General features: G+C 45.9%; 2 protein-coding genes and 1 long non-coding RNA gene across 4 annotated transcripts in view; 2 read left to right on the top strand and 1 right to left on the bottom strand.

Annotated features, from left to right (window-relative positions):
- The first annotated feature begins 8993 nt into the window (after nucleotides 1-8993).
- On the top strand, nucleotides 8994-10488 carry LOC109376739 (putative POM121-like protein 1). The gene has a single exon (XM_019632835.1). It carries the CDS (start codon nucleotides 8994-8996, stop codon nucleotides 10098-10100), a length of 1107 nt encoding a protein of 368 aa, XP_019488380.1. The 3' UTR covers nucleotides 10101-10488.
- Nucleotides 10489-10534: 46 nt separating this feature from the next.
- Nucleotides 10535-21913, top strand: part of LOC109376745 (uncharacterized) — a 37123-nt gene continuing 25744 nt past the window's right edge. Inside the window, exons 1-3 of one of the 2 annotated variants that reach the window (XR_002122775.1) lie at nucleotides 10536-10931; nucleotides 11411-11557; nucleotides 19374-19653. This is a non-coding gene — a long non-coding RNA (uncharacterized LOC109376745). Of the gene's footprint in view, nucleotides 10932-11410; nucleotides 11558-19373; nucleotides 19654-21913 lie in introns of those variants that run through there. The other variant, XR_002122774.1, reaches the window with a different exon arrangement.
- The window catches only part of LOC109376744 (piwi-like protein 3), a 51096-nt gene continuing 47238 nt past the window's right edge, over nucleotides 18056-21913 (bottom strand). The window contains exons 19-21 of the mRNA XM_019632844.1: nucleotides 20688-20813; nucleotides 19664-19811; nucleotides 18056-19505 (exon numbers count right to left, since the gene is read on the bottom strand). Of these exons, the coding sequence (XP_019488389.1) occupies nucleotides 19389-19505; nucleotides 19664-19811; nucleotides 20688-20813 (391 nt within the window). The 3' untranslated portion in view covers nucleotides 18056-19388. The remainder of the gene's footprint in view (nucleotides 19506-19663; nucleotides 19812-20687; nucleotides 20814-21913) is intronic.

Below are 21913 nucleotides of genomic sequence, written 5' to 3'. Positions count from 1 at the left end.
TGACGAGAGCTCTCTGGTGGCTCTATTGCCTGTGACTCTGCAAGGAAGACAAGGGGAGAGTAAAGAATCCGTGAATGCCACTGAAAAACGTCCTGAGGAATCACCCAGTACCAGGCAAATTGATAACTTGCTGGGCCCGCCCCTCCTCGGTCTCCTTCACCAGGGGGAGAGGACAGTAGGTTCCTGTACGGCCACCACGGGGATAACTTCAGGGTGTGCAGTTCACATGGTATTCTTCGTGAGAGTCCCCTGCATGTATTTACCCTCTCGCCCTGCAGGACCCAGTTCCACACTACCGACCCCTTAAGATCCAAGGAAGCATCCCTTAGTTGGAGGTTTTCGCAGGACCCCTCATCACTGGGTGTGAGGAGACTGTGTGGGGTGGCCGGACCGGCCTCACTTGAAGCCTCCTGGGAAAAGGGGAGGAGAGAGTGTCCTGTGGCCCCTTCTCCTGCTGGCAGGACTGCACCCTTGGCCCAGCTTTTCATCGCTATGGGAGCCTAGTAGTCTCAGCATCAAGTCGGGGACACCGCAGGATCCACACCCAGCTGGGCGTTGCCCAAGCCCTGGGGACCCCTCAGCCTCAGTGGAACCCTTCTTCCGTCTAGCCTTTCCTTTCTTTGTGCCTTCCTCTCCCTCCCCCTATAGTCCACGCTCTCTATTTCATTATGCCATTTCTCAGGCTGAGGTTCTATAAGGTGTTCATATATGTATGTAAAAATCAAACCACAAAAATATTGAAGAAAACTCAATGCAGTGCTCTTTGGGGATACGAGAAGGGGTAGGATTGCAAATTGCTTTTGTTTCTTTTCTTTTTTCAAATTTGTGAATAAATAATGGAAATATAATTGATTTCCCTACATTTGAAGCAGCAGTGTGTTCTGTAGCCTTTCACTTTGGAATACATTAAGCCATAAAACTTATTTTTTTATTACCGCAGGATAATGGTTTTTTAGTTCAAAGTCACAGGTAGGTCTGTCCATTTTTACTCTGCAGGTGTCATGTTGGGTCGTATTGAATGTGGGATTGAGGGGCAGGTTACCGCTCCCACCTGTGTCACCAGACCTCCTGCTCCTCACAGGGCCCAGCGGGAAGGGACTCGGCCTCGTCATCCCAGAGTCCTAGAGCACCCCACACCCTCCCCGGCCCCTTTGCTCTACATTAGCTTCACTGTGTAGGGGACCAGTCACCTAAGGCTGCCCGACCAAATGCCCAGGTTCAATCATTTCTGTAGAACATTTATACACTCAGCAGACAGCACCCTTGGCTAAGAGCAGGTAAAAGACCCCAGTGCCTTGTCATTCTGAGCCCTCAGGATGTGATGACCCCAGGTCACTTCTAGGACCGGAGGAACACCTCTGGCACCCATCCCCGGAAGCCCTCTTGCATCTGTTTCTGTGCCTCCCCAGGGATTCCAGCACCTGTGTTTGTGTTGCAGCTTCTGGGTGACACCTGTGAGGGCCATGACCAGGCCTCACCCAAGGCCTCAGAGGGAGTGGGGCTTCCACAGTGTCAGGGACCTTCAATCAGGACCCAGAACAGGAGCGGCCTCACTGCTGCTATTTTTTCAAGGTGCCCCGTTTAGATCAAATTCATATTTTATTGTATAGATTTAATGCTAGTTTTAGATAGATCTTTTATTTCACATGGAACATTTTTATATTAAATAATATTTGTCTACTCCCAGTTGCTTTTAAAATGTTTTAGTATAAAACAAAACACAAATATAGAAAAGCACCCCTAACTAAGGTAGCTGTCAATCAATTATTATGGGCACCCCACTTTGCATAGCAGGGTTTCTCACTGTGGGAAAGCCCAAATGCTTCTGAGCAGCTTCTCTGGGCGCCCTTGCTCTGCCCCCACACTTCCACAGCAGTTCCCAAAGGGCCTGGTTGGGTTCCCCCAGGTTTCTGGCCAGATCCACTACCTTTCAAGGGTGCTGCCACACTAATATTGAGCTAATTAGGAACAATCATGGTGCTTGGAATTTCCATGGAGTAACTGATTTCACTCTTATAACCTAGTCAGTTAGGTATTATTCTTCTGTCCTTCTACAGGAGGCTGCCAGGGTGCTGGGGACATTGTGGATGTGCAACTGGGTGTTGGCAACAGATGTGTTTATGTTTCTAAGAAACCATAAAGCTGTACACTTAAGATCGGAGCACTTTACGATCTGTAAAGTAAATATCAGTTAAAAACAAGAAATGCAAACAAATGTTTTTTCCCCCAAAGCAACCTTCAGGCCCAGGTAGCTTCCTCTTATCTCTAACAAATATTTCACATAACAGATACTCTCCATGCGCTGTAAAGCATCACACCGTGTAAAGGATGAAAGTAACCTTCCACCCTCCACTGCCCTGGCGCCACCAAGTGTTCTCTCTGGAGGCAGCCACTCCCACATTTCTTGCTTATTCTCCCAGACATTTAGTATTTGAACAGTTAGGTGGCACTTACACAGGACCTGCCACTTTTCTTCCCTCTCTATCTGAATTTTCTTATATTTAGCCTCATACTACTAAGAAATAGGCCCCATATCACAGAACAGGGAACTGAGGAACTAAGTCACTTTCCCAGGTTCATGTGGCTTCCAGGATGATTCGATACAGGTCATCAGACACCAGCCCCCCGTGCTCCGTCATTGGGCTGGGCTGACTTTCTTTATTGTCTCATCACAGTAAAGTCATGTCCCCACGCAATCCGTGTGCTGGGTATTTTAAGTGTACACCACACTGCGACACCCCTCTTCTAAGTCCAACTTAGATTCGGTTGGTTTCCCTAGGCAGCTGGTGAACAAGGAGAACGGAAGTGTGACCTGGGAACGAATTCGCACTTCCCCATGGTCTTCTGCCAACAATCTATCCACAGTTCTGTTTTGGATGATTTTCCAGGATCGTGCTTCAGGATTACAAAATGAAAAGGATGATCATAAGGGATTCAAATACAGGATTCACAAGAAAATCATCTGCGATCGAGAGAATCTACTGGCGTCCTCAGCAGTGGTTCAGCAGCATGAAAATGGGCATCTGGCCAAACGACAGGTAGAGACACAAATGTTCCCCCTCCTCCCCCACTCCACTGAAGGTGCTGTGGAAGTGACACCAGTCAGCAGAGTCCAGAGCAGTGACTGTAGTTTGTACACAGAGTCTGGGCTGTGGTGAGGGCGGACGTGGGCAGGAACGGGACATTCAGAGCCCAACAGCCACTGCCCACTCTCAGCCAGGTCCCCCAGTCCAGGCTGCTCAGCTCTATAATTAGGGAGACCCAGGGGGCTTGTCAACTTCAGGCTTTAAGCCACCAAAGCACCAGCCCACCAGACCCCTCTCCCAGGTAGTGTTAACTGCTCATCATCCAGGTTTCTTTGATCGAAGGCAAACTGCGCAAACTGTCATGTGGGCAGTTGGTTCGGAATGTCCAGGGTCCTCCCAATTGGGAGTTAAACAGACTACTGGTCATTCAGGGTGGTCACCTGACCAGCAGGAAGTCTCACTGCAAGGCAGCTGATACAATCAAGTGCTGGGGGGGGGGCAAGTGAGAGGAGATGGGCACATGTTTGCCTCCCCCCAGTCCATCGGGGTGTGCGGGGGGTGTCTTCATTTCGGGGCAAGGCACTGTATTTTGGGTCAAGCATTAAAACATAGAGTCAAGAGTTGGGTCAGGATTTGAGCCATTCTCTTGGGTCAGGCACCTCCTTGGGGCACCAGCTGCCTCCACACAGCAAGTTTTGGGCAGGAGGATGTGGGAAAAGCAGTGAGGAGAGTTTTGGTTTGGGTGTCAGGATATGTTCTCATGTCCAGGTCTTCAGGGCTCTCTGTCCCCAGGCAGCCATCTCTATCTCTTGCTTCAGATCTATCCCTCATGAGTGTTGTGACTCTAGGAAAGTCACTTAATCTCTCTAAATGTCAATGCCCTGAACCATAAAATATGGATCAAGGACCTACAGGGCTGATGTGAGCATCCCAAGATGTAACAGATTTTTCCCATGAGCTCTCAAACATGTCAAGGTAGAAAAGTAAGGTTCCAGGCTCCTGTCTTGTAGCCTCCCACGTGCCCTCTCTGGAGGCAACCGGTTCTACGTTTCTTGCTTATTCTTCCAGACATTTATCACTTAATGGAGGTGCCAATCATTTTTCTTCAGGCTGTGTATTTATTTCTAGCCATTGAACACAATATCAATGAGCACATCCTATTAACATTTCCATATCACAGACAGGGATCTGAGACACAGAAGGGCTAAGGAACTTTCAAATGGGATGTGCTTTCAGGCCAATCGGCACCCACACTCTGAGTCACAGTGTTGTACTGACTCTATTTATCTCATCTAAATAAAGTTATTCCCATATAATCAGTCTGTTGTGTGTTTTAAGCTTTCAACAAACTGCAAGGTCAATCTTCTAAGCCCTATTTTGATTAAAGTGTCTTCTTTTCTATTTAGCTCATTTTTGTAGTGAAATGTTTAAATTCCTTTATTTCCTTTTGTATATACAAGGTCTGACAATTAAGTTTGCAAACTTGTTGCAACGATTTTGCTAACTTTTTTTCATATAAGAGGGATTATTCATTATGAATTTGTACCGACTGGACAGTTAACCAAGTTGACTATTTGGAAGTGCTGAAAAGGCTGCGTGAAAAAGTTAGACGATCTGAACTTATCACCAGCAATTCATGGCTCTTGCATCACCACAATGCACCAGCTCACACAGCACTGTGTGAGGGTTTTTTCTGTTTTGTTTGTTTGTTTGTTTTTTGTTTGCTTGTTTGTTTGTTTTGCAGTTTGTGGAAATGTTTTAATTAGAGGATTCTTAGATACAGTGGTTAATCTATTGCCCACAATTCCTCACTAATTAGGCGCCTCATGCTGGGAACACACTCTCTTCCCTTACAGTAGAAACAGAATGATCACATTTCATAGTTCTCGTGTTACAAGATTCACATCTTTGTTAAGCCAAGGACTGTGGCACAAAAGGACATTTCATTAGCCCAAGTCAAGACAGTTTGTTAGAAACATCGATTGCTTTAGAATGCTTTAACTAGAAAATATATTGCATTTCCATATATATTAACCATATACATGTGTAACTATTACTAGGTGTAGTTCAGTCATTACAACATAAGATATTCTGGAAGGGGCTATACACACACGACATGCTAAGCCTCCCCAATAAGGCCCCCTGCATTAGGAATAATCGCAAACATCCAACCAAGAGCTCAGAGCTCAGTAACCTGACAGACAGACATCCAGCTAAGCAAGTAAAAAAGCACTGGGCCCTCAGGCCATGCAGGGGTTGTTAGCTGAGGGGGCAACATTTCGTGGGGTGAACAGGGGCACCCCTTCCTGGCTGAGGGCCCAGATGACAAGCCCTCCCTTCTCTCCCCACCTCTTTGGGGACCATCCCCACTTCAGTCCGTGTGCCGGAGCCACAGGCAAACGGGTTCTGACAGCAAGAATCCTTGGGGTGGGAGGTATGGGGTCAGCTGGTACGGGGCCAGCTTCAGGCCTCTAGTCTGGTCAGCACTGTGCTTGCGGGGACCCAGAAGCTAGGTCCCCTTCTGCCACTTCCTGTCTCCATCTATGGCACCTCCCTGCTGAGCTGGGATCCACGCCCTGCTTCCTGATAGGACAGAACAGGCAGCCAACTCTGGGAAGCTCTGCTGCGGGCTCAGTCAGGCTCCAGGGTGCCTTCTGGGGAGAGCGGCTCCTTGGGTGACCAGGTTCAGAATGCTTCAGGAAACAGGAAGAGCATGCAACCGAGGTCCTCAAAGCTGCTCTTGGGGTGTCCTGGTGCCTGGGACCTCCTGCACACAGGGGTGGAGCCGGGAGGGCTGTGGGCGCTACAGGCAAAGGCCCGAGGGCAGCCACCGAGGCCTGGGCAGGCAGCGCACTGCCAGATGCAAGGCCACGTGCCCTGTCCGCAGGCAAGGCCACATCACCATGGCCCAGCTGCCCTCAGCCAGCCTGCGTCAGCTGCTGAGGAGGGCCCGTGGCTTGTACGTGGTCCTCACTCAGGCTTGGCCCTTGCCTGGGTTCAGGCACCTCGTCCTCCTGATGGTTCAGGGGGCACATGCTTTAGAAAGGTCTTGACGCCCGTCCCAACCTGACCAGATCTGAACTCTTAGCACTCTATGGCCCAAAGACCCAGGTGCAGGGGACAGAAGCCCTGGACACACTCCATCTTTGTACACAGCACCACTTCTAAAGGACCAGGCCAAAAGCCATGCAGGGCCCAGGCATAGGCAGCAAGACATGCTGGCGCCAAGGCCGGTGCTCTGTGGGGCCTGTGACTGAGTGCGAAGGGCCTGGGCACCATAAGCGTGCCTCCTGTGAGGGACTTTTTAGCCAGTAAACAAATAACTGTATTGGAACACCATCCCTACTCATCTGATCTCAATGACTCTCCTTATTCAATTACTTCTTTCTTTACCCAAAGATAAAGGAAATATTGAAAAGACATTTGATGCCATTCAGAACATCAAGGGTAATAGAACGACAGCTCTGATGGCCATTCCAGAAAAAGAGTTCCAAAGTTGCTTTGAAGGGTGGACTAGGCACTGGCACTGAAGTACTCCAAGGGGATCACTTTGAAGGTGACCATAGTGATATTCAGCAATGAGGTACGTAGCACTTTTTCTAGGACGAGTTTTCGAACTTAATTGTCAGACCTCATATTTTATTCTATTTTCTTTGTGATTGCCATGTGGATGACCTTTAACATCCTAAAGTTATAACACTCTAATTTTAGTTTATGCAAGGTTAATTTCAATAACATCCAAGTTCACAAAGCTAATGGATCATTCTATTTTTTCAATACAAAAAGACATTCTCCAAGACATTACAATGAAATTGTCAACAATCAAGGAGAAAGTAAGAATTTTAAAAGCATCCAGGAAAAAAAAGATTGTGACCTACAAAGGAACCCCCATTAGGCTACCAGCAGATTTTTCAGCAGAAACTCTATAGGCCAGGAGAGGGTGGAATGACATATTCAAAGTGTTGAAAACAAAAACAAAAACATTTGCCAGCCAAAAGCAGTCTATCCAGAAAGTTATCCTTCAGATATGAAGGAGAAATCAATATTTTCCTAGGCAAGGAAGAGCTGAAGGAGTTCATCACCACTAGACCTTCCTTGCAAGAAATGCTGAAAGGAGTTCTTCCACCTGAACTGAAAAGACACTAATTAGCGATGTGACAACATGTGAAAATATACAGCACACTGGTAAAAGCAAATATACAATCAACTTAGAGAACGTTAAATCTGTAACAGGACGGTGTGTTAACCCTTTAAATATAGTTTAGGCATACTTCAGAGCTATTGCAGGCTCAGTTCAGGCCTCCACAATAAAACAAATATCACACTAAAAGAATCCCATGCATTTTTTGCTTTCCTAGAGCACATAAAAGTTATGTTTACACTATATGGTAGTCTATTAAGAGTGCAATGGCATTATGTCTAAAAAACACACTGTACATTTCTTAATTAAAAATATTTGATTGCTGAAAAAGAAAAAGCTGTGATCCCAGCCTTCAGCGAGTTTTAACCTTTTTGCTGTCAAAGGTTTTGCCCCATTGTTGATGGCTGCTGGCTGATCAGAGTAGTAGTTACTGAAGGTTGGAGTGGCTGTGATAAGTTCTTAAAATAAGATGACAATGAAGTTTGCCCCATGAAATGAAGGGTAATTTATCTGTAGCATGTAATGCTGTTTGAAAGTATTTTACCCACAGTAAAAATTCTTTCAAAATTGCAGTCAATCCTCACAAAAGCCTGCTGTTTATCAACTAATTTTATGTGATATTTTATTATTTTTATTCTTTTTTAATATTTTTATTAAAAAATATAGCTAACATACAACATTATATCAGTTTCAGGTGTACACCATAGTAGTTCAACATTTATATACATAAAGAAGTGATCACCGTAAGTCCAGTAACCATCTGACATCATAACAAACTATCACACTATTATAGGCTACATTCCCAATGCTGTACATTACATCCCCATGACATATTTGTTTAACACCTGGAAATTTGACCTCTCATTCCCCTTAATTTTTCACCTGCCTTTTTTAAAAGTTCAAATACAGTGGACATTCAATATTATTTTATATTGATTTCAGACGTACAGCACAGTGGTTAGACATTTGCATGATTTAAGATGTGATCCTCGTGTCTAGGTTACTGCTCATTATACATAGTTACTACCATATTATTGACCTTAATGCTATGCTTTACTTTATATACCCATACTATTTATAACTAATAATTTGTATTACTTACACCCCCTTCCCCTTTTGTAGCCAACCCGTTAACACTAACTTCCGTATCTAACAAACATACATATGTTCTTTGTATCTATGAGTTTCTTTCCCTTTTGTTTCTCTATTTTATTATTTAGATTTCAAAATACGTTAAAAAATGTTGCATCTGTCTTTCTCTGTCTGACATACTCAGGACAAAAACCAAGGAAATCCACTGCAGTTGCTTCACATGGCAAGAGCCCATTCCGCCTATGTACAGAAAGCCCCTGAAATTGTATGAAAAACATAGGCCTAAAAGAGTTCTTCGGCAGACGGGCACAGGGTGAAGATTCATCGTATTCTCACGAGTGTACAAGAGTCCCATGAATTGAGAAACACCTCCACCCTTGGGCAGGTGTGGGAGTGCCTGAGTGAGCGTCGTCCCTGGGGGGACCCGCACCTGTGCTTGCCCGCGGGCCCTCCTCCCGTGTCCTCTGCGCGGGGACCCCACGCATCGTCTCGTCGATGGCGCGCCGAACCCCAACTGCCCTTCCGCAGAATCTCGGGGCGCACGCGCTCCTCGCGACCTCGGGCACGCGTGCCCACTCTTGGTCAGCGCGTTCCAAGGGCGTCCAGGCAACAGGCCCCACAGTGGACACTTTGCCTTTGGCCGTGTTGACACTTGAAGGAGCTAGCTTGAAGCCCGCTCCCTGTCTGAAGACAGACCTTCCCTCAAGCGCCCCCCACCCCCACCCCACCCCCCAATGGGCGGCCACCTGGGCAGGCTCCGCCTCCCAGCCCCACCCCTTTCCTTCCTGGGCCAGCGCGGCCGCAGCCGCCGCCGCCGCCTCCACCACCAGCACCTCTACCGCTGCCGCCGCCGCGCTCGCCAGGCCGGGCACCTTCCCTGGACGCCTCCACCCACTCGCAGGTATCCAGAGCGCGAGGGTCATGCAGCGAGCTGGCCCCTGCGCCTTGTCACGGCGTGTCGGAGACGCTATCCCAGGGTCGCTGGGGCGCTGCGCTTCTGTCTGGGCCGCCTCGCCTCCAACTGCGGGCATGGCCTTCAGAGGAGAGCAATGCCGTTGGCTCCCGACTGGAGGACGGCCCTCAGCTCGGCGTCTCTAGCGGGCAGCGTCGCTCTGCGTGCGGCACGGGAGCTGGCAGCCATCCTCATGGCGCGCACGGCACCCAGGTGTGCCCGAGGCCGCCGCCCGGGGGGGATCCCGTCGAGGGCCGAAGCAGAGAGCCCGGGGGAAGAAAGGGCTCAGCGCGAGGAAGAGCCCGCCGCCCCCGAGGAGCCGGCCGGCCCCGATGGCACCGGGGGTGCGGCGTCTCCATCCGGGGGCCAGGGAGGCCCCTCTTCCTCCGAGCCCGGCCCGGGGCCTCTGCAGGGAATGCCCGGCGCCCCGGAGGGCTCAGAAGACGCGCTGAGCTCCTGCGCCGCGAGAAACGCCATCACGAGCTCCTACAGCTCCAGCCTAGGCTTGGTCTTCCCGGAAGCGCGGTGGCCCTGGCAGCTTCCCGACTTGGCCTTCCCGGAAGCGCGGTGGCCCTGGCTGCTTCCCGCCGCACCCCAAGCCGAAGCGAGCCGGGGCGGTCCTCAGCCTTCGTCCCACGCAGCGGACGCAGGTGCCGCCAAGGGGCAGAAGCGCCCCCGGAGAGCCGGCTCACCGCCACGCGACAGCGCCAGGCCCCGAAAACGCAGCGTTTGTCTGCTGCCACGCAGGCGAGGGCGCCCTCTGAGGCTGCCACCGCTCCCCGAGCTGGGTTTCCAAGTCACCCCAGAACACCTCGACTGGGAGAAGGCAGCCGCCTTGTGGCGCATCCACAGCGCGCTTCGGGGTGAGAGGGTGGCCGTCGCGTACTGAGGCGCACGGCGGCCCTCGCGTTCTTGGGCCCCGCCGGCCCGCTCGCTGCAGGGACTCCTCCTGCACCAGCTTGCCCCGCCAGCCCCCAGCACGAGCCCACAGCCGGCGAAATGCAGGAGGAAGCAGGACGCCGGAACGGAGCCGCCCACCGACCCGTGCCGTAGGTCCTCCGGTCCTCCTCGCAGAGACCCGGCGCCACCACTGGTCCAAGCGCCCCTCCCTCCAGCGGCCTGCCAATCACTTGTGCGGTCAGTGCCAGCCCCCTCAACCAGCACATCTGCAGGCTCGGCTCCCCAGCCTGCCTCGGACACGGTGGAGGTCGCCTCCGTGGACTGCACCGCCACCTCCCCCGCCCGCCACTCACGGAGCCTCCTGATGGGCAGCCGCACCTCGGACAGCTCCGACCCTCCCTCCAGCGGCCTGCCAATCACTTGTGCGGTCAGTGCCAGCCCCCTCAACCAGCACATCTGCAGGCTCAGCTCCCCAGCCTGCCTCGGACACGACGGAGGTCGCCTCCGTGGACTGCACCGCCACCTCCCCCGCCCGCCACTCACGGAGCCTCCTGATGGGCAGCCGCACCTCGGACAGCTCCGACCAGGGTGGAAAACCCCCGGCAGCTCAGCTCCAGCTCCAGCTGCGGCCCCCACCTCGGCTCCAGGCCAGCGAGCCTTGGGAAGCGCCACACCTCTCCACCCCTCCCCCCAGTCAGGAGAAATCTGCCTCTCCAAGCAGGTCCCATGCTAGACAACTGAATTACTCACCATATGTTCCTGCCGGCTTTCCAGTTGCTGCCCCAGTGGTGGAGCTGAGAGCCTGTGATTCCGTTGGTGGGTAAGTCCGCTTGCATTCCCAGTGAGTTTTCCGCCCCGTCTCAGTCAGTCACAATGGCTGCAGTCAGTCACAATGGCTGCTGATTTTCACAACCAAAAATGATGGGTCTTCTCTCCCCAGCACTGGAAATTTGGGCTTGAGTGTGGCTGGGATCTCTTGCCCTTGTAGGGGATGGGGATGGACCCCATAGCTGAAAAAGCCTCCCCGATCTTTAATGGTCACACACGGATATGGGATCAGTCCGTTCAGGGTCTCTGACCTTCCTACCAGTCTGGAGCTGGCTTCTTCCGCACATCTTTAGTTGGAAGGCTTCAGTTCTGCTTGATTTTAGGTGATTCTCAATAATGGCTGTTTCGTAGATTAGCTGTAATTTTGATGTGGTTTTGTGAGTAGGGCATAGGGGCATGCTCTTCAGTTCAAGTGGAGCCACCCTGCAGGGGGTAAATTGACAGGGCCTGGGCTGATTCCGTTGTGTGCAGGCTGGCTAACGGACTCTGACGCCAGAAGAGGTTCGGGCCCACACAAGCGGTGGCCGCTGACGCAGGGACCCTGTCCCCACACGTAACAACCTTTGACTCAGAAGCCTGCTGTGCAGGCGCCGAATCCCGATGACATGCGCTCTTTAGGTAAGCATGAGTCACAGCTGAGGGAGGGAGCAAGCGTGCGCTCCTCCCCCAAAACCTCTATATAATGGCTGCTGTTGCTAATGAAAGACGCTGGTTCCTCCTCGTGTCCGCTTTGTGTGCTTTCTTTTGCCTGAGCATCTCACCGCTGAGAGCCTCCCACTTCCCCTGCACCTCCTCAGTGACGGACAGAAAGTAAACACAGCATATACTTACTGCACCATCTTAGTTTTCCCTTCTGGGACCCTTTTTTTTTTAAGATTATTTTTTAAATTGGGGAATTGGGGGAAGGGGAACAGACAAGTTGCTGGCTTTTTGTTCTTCAGTCTAGTCGTGGAGGATGTTGCTTCACTGGCCCATGTTGGTATCATTATTGTGCTCTTGCCGGGGTGAGGCAGATCGGTGGAAGGCCTCTGGGCGGCTGCTCTTGGCATCTCTTATGCTGGCTGCTCACCATGGCTGCCAGCCGCTTATGGTAGCTTATGGCAGCCCAGGGCAGCCGATGCTGTTGCGGGCAGTTCACGGCAGGTGAGCTCCAGGTCAAGTTATAGAGGGCGCAGCCTCACTGGCCCTCATGTGGGATCTGAACCCCGGCCCTGCTGCTCAGAGCTGGCGTCCCAAGCCACCTCCTAACCAACACGCCACTAGGCTGGCCCTGGGACACTCTTTATGCATACGTTGGTATGCTTGATAGTATTACTCAGGTCTCTGAGTCTCTCTTTTTCTTCCCCACCCTTATTTTGTTTTAACTTACTGTTCATCAGACTGCATGTCAACTGACCTAGCTTCAAATTTGCTGATTCTGCATTCCTCCTGCTCAGATCTGCTGTTCAGTCCTGTTGTGGGGTCATGTCCCTCCAAATACACATTATTGCTCTAATCCTCATTACCTGTGAAAGTTTCTTCATTTGGAAATGTGGTCTTTGCAGATGTAATCAAGTTAAGATAAGGTCATATTGGATTAGGGTGGTCCCTACGCCAATGACTATTGTCCTTCTAAGAGTAGGAGCTTGGACACATGGACACAGCGCAGAGAAGGCCATGTGATGGTGGAGGCATAGATTGGAGTGATGGCAGCTGCAAGCCAAGGAAAACCAAGGATTTCCACAAAATACCAAAAGCTAGAAGGTGGCAAGGAAATCTAATGCATTAGCCTACAGCTTGACTTTAGACTTCCTGCTTCCAGAAGTGTGAAACCATAAATCTCTGTTGTTTTAATCCACATTGTTTATCCCTTGTTACAGCAGCACTAGGAAACTAGTAAAAGCTCCTCTGTCAAAATTTTCAGTTATTACTATATTTGTCAACTTCAGAAATTCTATTTGGTTATCTTTTATAATGTATTGCTTTTTCTTGTGTCTATTTGGAGAGACACAATTCTCATACTATCATTTAGTTCTTTAAATATGATTTCCTTTAATTCTTTGAATTTATTTAAGGTAGCTACAAAGCCTTTGTCTTAGTAAGTCCAATGTCTGGATTTCCTCATATACAGTATCCATTGGTTATTTTTTTCCTTGTGTACTAGTCTGTGTTGAGAGGGTGGCTAGAGCCCCTCAGGTTCTGTCATTCTCTATGAGGACTCACTGAACTCAGTATAGAATCGTGCTGCTGGCTATGATTTATTGCAGTGAAATCACACTAAGCAAAATGAGCAAAGGGAAAAAGATGCCTGAAGGAAGGTCCAGAGAAAACCAGGTAGATGCTGTCAAGAATTCTGCCCTGGGGCCAGCTGAGTGGCGTTTGGTTAAGAGCTGGCTTGGGACGCCAGAGGGCCCCGGTTCGGATCCCACATGTGAGGGCCAGTGACACTGCCCTCTACAGCTAAGATGCTGAACAACAGCTCAACCTGGAGCTGGGCTGCCATGAGTCGCCGGCGACGGCGTAGGCTGCAGCCCCTGCTGCAGTAGGCTGCCATGGGCTACTGTGTGTAGCCAGCAGCCAGCGTGAGCGGCCAGCAGCCGCAGTGAGCGGCCGTCCAGAAGCCGGCGACTGATCTGCCTCGCCCGGGAAGAGCGCAATGATGGTGCCAACTTGGGCCAGTGAAGCAACGTCCTCCACAACTAGACTGAAGAACAAAAGGACAGCAACTTGTCTGTTCCCCTTCCTCCAATTCCCCAGCGCTGTTCCCATCCCCCAATTCCCCAATAAAAAAAATCTTAAAAAAAAAAAAAAGAATTCTGCCCTGACAGGGTCACACAGGTACACTTAATTTCTCCAGCAATAATGTGTGACAGCATGTGTGAATGTTGTCTGCCAGGGAAGTTCATTAGAGCCTGTGTGACCAGAGGTTTTGATTGATGACTGGTCATTTAGGTACCTTCTGCCTAGCACATACCTGAAATTCAAGAATTCCAGAAGGAAAGACATATTCAGCAGAACCACCGTGTTGGCAAAAACAGTTTAGGCAGAGTGGGCCACTCTTATCAGAGAATATTGGGGACCCTGCTGATTCTGAGTTCCCAGGCTTTAGCCAAGGGCCAATCAATCTAAAGGCAGGTCTTTCTAAGGAAAGCTGGCTCAGTCCTGCTATGTCATCTCTTTTCTGCACAGGGCCATACTTTGCTTTTGCTTTTTTTGTTGTTGTTGTAAACTGGACATTTAAAATATAATATGGCAACTCAGGTAATATAATAATATAATATAATATAATATAATATAATATAATATAATATAATATAATAATATAATAATATGGAATCAGAATCTCACCCCTTCCTAGGATTTGTTGTTTGGGGTATTATTTTTTGCAGTTATTTTCTTGTTAGTGACTTTTCTGAACTAATTCTCTGCATTCTGTATTCTGTGTGACCACTGTGGTCCCTTCTCAGTTACTTGATGGTCAACTATTGGTAGAGATTTCCTTAGCAACCTGAAGTCACCCAGACTTTGCCAAGGGGTTCTGGGAGCATGTTGAATCATGTCTTCAACACTCATCCAGGCAGCTAAAAGCCCTGGTATACTCTTAACTTCCTGCTTTTGGAGAACATCATGGGCAGCCAGAAGTGAGAACTTAGGGTCTTGTCAGTTCTTTCTTAAGCACGTGACAGCCCTGAGTGTGCACACAGCCTTACACTTGGCTGTGTTATTCTAGATACCCAGGAGTAAGACAGAGCTTTTCAAAGCTTCTACGGACATCGTATTCCCCAGCTTTCCTTTTTAAGTTCTTATTAGTCTATTGTTTACTCCAACTGTCATCTATCACTTCAAGCAACCACAAGTTAAACAATTGCCTATAATTTTTTTTTACAATTATGCCAGAAAACAAAAATAAAAACAAAACTCTTTGTTCTAAGCAAGGTCCAAGTCAGATTAAATATGACATTTGAACAAATGGAGTCTTACAGAGATTCACCAGACAGGCCAATTACTAATAATTCTCTAGGAATGACAAATTGACATTATGTGCCACCTTATATGATGAAAACATGCTATCATTTCTGTGCTATTCCTGCCCAAAATACAAAACATGAATTTAATCATGAGAATTTGTCAGCTCCATGATGGCTTTAAAAAAATATGGTTTTCTAGGAAAAGACATGTACAAAAATGTTGCTAGAAGCTATATTAATAAAGAAAAATTGGAAATAACACAGTTGCCTATATATCAATTAGAGAATGAATCATTAATGGTCTATATGTACAATGGACTGCTACATAGCAATAAAAAATAACCATCTACATGCAAACACAACATCATAGAGGATTTCATGGAAGTAATAACAGTGAAAGAAACCAGCTACAAAGATTGTACAACCTATTAATCTATTAATAACTGGCAAAATAATCTATGGTGATAGAAGTGAGAATAATGGTTACTTCAAGGAGGAGGTATTGAATAGAAAAGGGCCAAAGAACCTTCTCAAATGTTGGAAATAATTCTATGACCCATCTGTATGGTGGCTAAATAGGTATAATTCTATAAAATTTGTTCACTTGTATGGTGAAGATTTATGCATATTACCACATGTACATCTCATTAAAATATTTTAAAAGCAAGGGAAAAAATATACTTTTGTAGCCTATCCTGTATATTCTCTTTGTTACAGTGGGAGCAAGAGTATCCAGCAACTTTCTAGAAACTAAGCAGTATAAGAGATTATCACTGTCTTAGTCTGTTTTCTGTATTTCCCTTTTTTTTAAATCTCACTGCTTGATGCTGAATAGTTCCTTCTAACCTATCTTCCATTTCATCGATTCTCTCTTACGCTGTGTCAAGTGTGCTGCTATATGCATCCTGAGTTATTTCAGATGCTGTTTTTTCAGTTATAGAATTCCTAATTGGTTCTTTTCCACGATTTGCTGTTGAGATTTTTTTTTTAATTTTACCTCTTGGAATATAGGAAGCACAATTATTTTATACTCTGTGTTGATAACTCATATAATTTGAACCCCTGTGGTTCTAGTTCTACTGTCTCATTTCCCTCAGCTTTGCCTTCCTCTTATATTTGCTTATTTTATTTATTTATTTATTTATTTATTTATTTATTTATTTATTTATTTATTTATTTTTAAAGATTTTATTGGGGAATTGGGAAAGGAGAACATTGTGTTTTTCCAGAACACATCAGCTCCAAGTGAAGTTGTTGTCCTTCAATCTTAGTTGTGGAGGGTGCAGCTCAGCTCCAAGTCCAGTCGCTGCTTTCAATCTAGTTGTGGGGTGGGGGAGGAGGGACGGGATAGGGTGAAGCCCACCATCCCATGCAGGAGTCAAACTGGCAACTCTGTTGTTAAGAGCACGTGACCTCACCAGCTGAGCTATCTGGCCGCCCATTGGCAGCTCAGTGGCAGCTCAGCTTGGGTGCAGCTCACTGGCCCATGTGGGAATGGAACCAGCAACGCTGTTGCTGAGAAAGTGCACTCTAAACAACTGCACCACCCGGCCCGCCCCTATTTGCTTATTTGTTATTGAGTACTCTGTATGGTATATGATAAATTTTAGAAAGAGATGTCAAAGAAGAAGTTATCCTGTAGAGACTTTGTTTTCCTCTGGCTGATGACTGTGAGGAGATTAACAATCTAAATGGGTCTCTGTTCCTGGAAGGTCTTGTCTACTTTAAGCTCCCTTAGGCTGTATCCTTCAAGGACTCCAACCCACAACTACCCTCCCTCCAGGTTTTCCTCAACATAGGCCCACAAATTTGTCAGAATACATCCTCAACTTCTCAGTCACCCAGTTGCCTCTTCAGGAATGTGTGGCTCAAAAATCAGCCCCAAATACAAAGGTCATCCCTCTAGATTTTCCTTTTGCCAGATAATGGTGCTATTTTCTTCTGTGCTTTGCCATCTCTTCAATGTTATTCAATATTCTTCTCTAATATTTCATCCAACTTTCTGAGTTTTACTCAGTGGGCATATTGATATACATTTGATATATATAATTTATTCATTAAGGGCCAGGAAGTTCGTTTTTCTTAGATTATCTATTGTATTGCTACTTAGGTCAAATCCTGAATAATCTTTAATTAGTCCTCCCAACACCTACTCAACAATGTGAAGCTTGGGCATTATGATACATTATAGAAATTTTATCTATAAGCTTTTGCGACAGTAAGGCTTTCACCTAGAAATATTGAGTACCCAGTTCCTTCACCTAGTTTATAAAGTGATAGTAGGCTAATAAAATCAGATAGCATCTTAGTCACAAGAATATTTCCATTTATCTTAGAAAAAGTTTCTTTTTTTTTTTCAGTAGATTAAGAAGCCTAAGACAGGGCCAGCTGAGTGGCTCAGTTGGTTAAGAGCACGAGCTCTGAGCAACAGCGTTGCCGGTTCGATTCCCACATGGGCCAGTGAGCTGCACCCGAGCTGAGCTGTCACTGAACTGCCAACAGGTGGCAGGATGGCTCAGCTGGTGAAAGCATGTGCTCCTAACAACAAGGTTTCCGGTTCGACTCCCGCATGGGATGGGGGGCTACGCCCACCCACAACTAAGATTGAACACAGCACCTTAAACTGAGCTGCCCTAGCTCAGTGATTAGAGCGTGCGCTCTTAGCAACAAGGTTTCCGATTTGACTCCTACAAGGGATGGTGGGCTATGCCCACCTGCAACTAAGATTGAACACGGCACCTTGAGCTGAGTGGCCAGAAGCTGCCTACAGGTGGCCAGATGGTGACTGGACTTGGAGCTGAGCTAGCTGCGTCCTCCACAACTAAGATTGAAGGTCAACAACTTAGCTGTTCCCCTTCCCTAATTTCTCAACTAATTCCCCAATAAAATCTTAAAAAAAAAGAAAAAGAAAAGAAAAAGAAGCCTAAGACGAGCATATATTTTAAAAATAAAAAGACCCAGGGTAGCTAGTTAGCTCAGCTGGCTAGAGTGCAGTGCTCATAACACCAAGGTTGCTGGTTCCATCCTCACATGGGCCACTGAGCTGCGCCCTCCACAACTAGATGGAAACAGTGGTTTGACTTAGAGCTGATGGGTCCTGGAAAAACACACTGTTCCCCATAAAGTTTTGAAAAAAAATTAAAAATAAATAAAAATAACAAGACCTGAATTCAATGATTTTAACATGCATACCTTTATTGAATTCTAAATTGACAAATCTAGAAGTTCTTATATAGTGTAAGAAGTTAATATCTGTATTGTATTTATAGGAAACATTCAGGAACTTTTTAATAACTACTTTGAATTTATTCCTTCCCAATTATTTTTGTAGATCTCTAGAAATGTGTTATCATAAATCAAATTCTAGCTCCAGAAAAGAAAGTTTTGCTTAAACTTGTTTTTAATTATGGGCCCATCTCCTGTATTATATTTATCACTATTGGCAGTACTGCTACATAGGATGTTATCTGGATTACAATATATTTTTAAATGACTTTTGTTTTAATTTTGTTTCTTATAAGACTCATTCAAATTGCAAACCTAACTTGATTAACTTATAATCAAAGCAATTATATTGTTTTTAAACATACCCTTTCTGGTATACTGAAGTTAATCTACTCCTCTCACCCCCAACCCCAAATAGTACTCTATTTAGGAGTATAAGAAAAGAGAAAGTTTCACATACTGTTTCCTAGAGTCTATTTAAAGATAGTGTTAAATAGAGAGAAAAAACAAATGTGTCTGCTTTCAGGAAAAACATAACAGCTTCATTGACACAACTTATTCAAGACACTCTTCTGACTGTGGCACAGCAAACACAATTAGCGTCACACTTGGAATATGCACAAGAGAATAAACTAAACAAAAATGCTAATAGAGCTCTTAATTTCCCTTATTTTGGAAAAGTGACAAAATGCTTCAATGTTCTTAAATTGCCAATTTTTAAATCACAAGCTCCACCAAAGCTTATTTACAGCTCCACCAGAAATACATTCAAATTCCCATCCCAGTACAAAGAATAAACAATGCTTCATGTACACAGGCTCTTTTACCTACAAAATACTAAACACAAATAAATCCCCATTTAATGTTATTTTTATGTCCTTTAAAATGGAAACATTTCAAAAATAAAGTAGATATTTTCTAAGTAGAATTTACCTGCTCATAGATGTATTCTCCCTCTGACTAATGCATAATCTTTACAATTAGCAGAGTAGCACTTCTAGGAGTGCAAAGTATTTGGGCAAATTTCATCATAAAATCATTGTAACACATTGGAAAGGTAAAATGCAAGAGAAAATCCTCACTGTGAGTTTTCCTGTCTGGAAAATACAAGTCTCAGGTTAAGTCAGTGGTGGTATTGAAAATGGCATGTATCAATTTGAATTGTGTCCGTGTCCAATCAAGAATGATGAGGAAAATAATTCAGATGTACAGCTTCAACAGGAAAAACGAGTAAATAATCGTGGTTTTCAATATCCCATCAGGCTTTCTTCTGTAGGTCAAAGGTAAAAGAGACGGTTTGACAAGGACTGATGTGGCTCTTGGTGAATGCTCTGGCCCACAAGGTAAGCCAGTTTATGGGCATAGTGACAAGGAGCAGGAACTCGGATGATACCCTTTAGTTTAAAGGAGAAAAAAAAAATTTTTTTAACGTCATATCTACTTTCCCTAAATTTCAATGTTCATAGATATGAATTCAAGGTTCAAAAAGTCTAAATTCAATGTTGACCAAGTTCACAGATCTGAAGGAAAATCGGTATCAAAAACTACTTACTGGTAAATTATAATACATGTGGCAGAGTCGGTAAGTTAGACACTGTACTGTATCTGGGCTCAAGCGCACCGTGTCGTGGATGACATTATAGTGAGTGGGAGTGACGGTTCCCTCTTTCACAGACTGACTTACAATAAAAAAATCATACCTGGAAAAGAGAGCAGGTGGGTATCAGCTTATTTCAGAAGAAAAAGAACGTAGCCAACTAGTATCGGAAGTGACATTAATTTACAGAAATCCATTCTACAGACAGAGTTTCCTTTACATTTAAAAGGCTGGCCACCCATTGAGGAGTGATTTGATAAGCCAATCTACAAATGACAGTGAAATCATTGACCCCAGTCATAACTCCCATAGGATTTAGACTTAAAAGCATATGCATTGATGCCTAGAGGCAGAAATGTAAAACTGGCCCATTTGATAGGGTCATAAGTAATTCGATTCAGAGATCCAGGGATGGACACTTCCCGCCTCTCCCTAAGAATCACCTGAATATATTCAAATTCCCTAAATGATAGAACTGGAAAGGTTCATTTATTGTAAATATTGAGTTTAGTCTTGTGTATCATCTTTTGTTATGCTTTATGTTTATCATACTTTTGCTTGTTTCTTGACTCCTTTCCTGGTTTCTACTGGATTGATCAATGTTTCTGTCTGTCTGTAGTGGCACTTCAGTTTCCCTGCCTACTGATGTGAGTGTCATGTTTTACTTCCCTCCGTGGTTCTACATAATTTTCTGATTTGCATAATTGACACATCTGAAGTTAACCAGAAGTCCTACCATTCTTCCTAACAACTGAAGAATCTTAAAATGATAAGTATATTTGCAGTAAATTTTAAAAATTCTATGAGAAGAAAATGAAACATCCCCCCAAAAAATCTATAATCCAATGTCTCTATTCATATCATTTTTTAACATTCCTTAGGTCAATTCTTCCTTTCTCCTCCAAATCATGCAAAGCTTAAACAATTCTGTTACTATTTGAATGAAAGGGAATCTTTAAAATCTATAAAGGTGGCTTACCATTCCCGCCTGGTCACAGCTACATCAACAACTGTTCCTGAAGGTGGATTTTGAAGGGTTCCTTGAGACTCGACAAAAAACCTGGTGTTTATTCGTTTCTTCACCACAATGAAAGTTAGTTTGAAACTTAAAAAAATTATGATCAGTGTCACTATGTTTACTCAGTGTCATCTCAGAAGCATTCAGAGTGTTGAAACACCACATACAAAGGAACCATTACAAAGAACCTGCAGGGCGGCTCTCTATACACCCCAATTTTACTGTCTTAGCTCCAGGTGGCTGATTCGTAGCCACCCATATCTTAGGGGAAGAGTCCCTTCCTCACAATGTCAGCATCACTGCTATTATCTATGTAGGGCACCAGCCTTCACTGATAAATAGATGAGAGCAGCACTGGCAGCTGGGAGGCATCCCCAGCCCTGCGACCTACAAAACTCCAGGATAAAGGAGTTCACAAGAAAAGAAATTCTGAGGTGTCCTAAATTACACCAAGATGGAGGGTGGGAGGAAGACACATTGGAAGCTATTCAGTTAGCAGACACAGGCTGAAACCAACAAAAGACCGCCCACATTCCTGACTATGTGTTGAAATTTTGAATCAACTTCCAGGCAGCTATTTATTTCCCCCATGACCTAAAAAGAAGAGTGGACCACCAGACGCTACCACATCCTGCTTATGCATGAGCTTTCCAGACTGTTGCCTATAACCAACCCAGAAGCAATAAGAATTTCTTCCAATGGACTAGTCACCTATCCCAGTTCCGTTTCACTCTTTCCCACCCCCACTTATCTACAGCCCATGTAAATGTTTTCAAAACAACTTATATCTTTCTTTCCCAAACTCATTGTATAAAAGAGCCATGTCCACCCGAGGACAGCAGACATGTTTGCCTTCTCCATCTAGCCCTGTGGCTGGTGGTTTAGATTGCATGCCCCAGGACCTGGTCCTTACCTTGGCTATTTGGCATATGACTCAATAAACCGCCCCACCCCACCCCCCTTTTTTTTTTTTCAGGACAACTTTCAGTCTCATAGGTTTTTGTTTAACACCATTGATAGGCCCTGTTCAGGGGTTTTAGTGAATCTCTGAGGTTAACAAGCTGTGCTACATGAAGGCTTTGCAGGGCAATTAAAAAAAGAGATTCAGGGCCGGCCGAGTGGCGCGATGGTTAAGAACTTGCTTGGGATGCCAGAGGGCCCCGGTTCGGATCCCACATATGAGGGCC

The sequence above is a fragment of the Hipposideros armiger genome, unplaced genomic scaffold (genome assembly GCF_001890085.2).
Source record: "Hipposideros armiger isolate ML-2016 unplaced genomic scaffold, ASM189008v1 scaffold_1185, whole genome shotgun sequence".
Taxonomy (NCBI): domain Eukaryota; kingdom Metazoa; phylum Chordata; class Mammalia; order Chiroptera; family Hipposideridae; genus Hipposideros; species Hipposideros armiger.
This window is presented reverse-complemented; position numbering and strand designations above follow the sequence as displayed.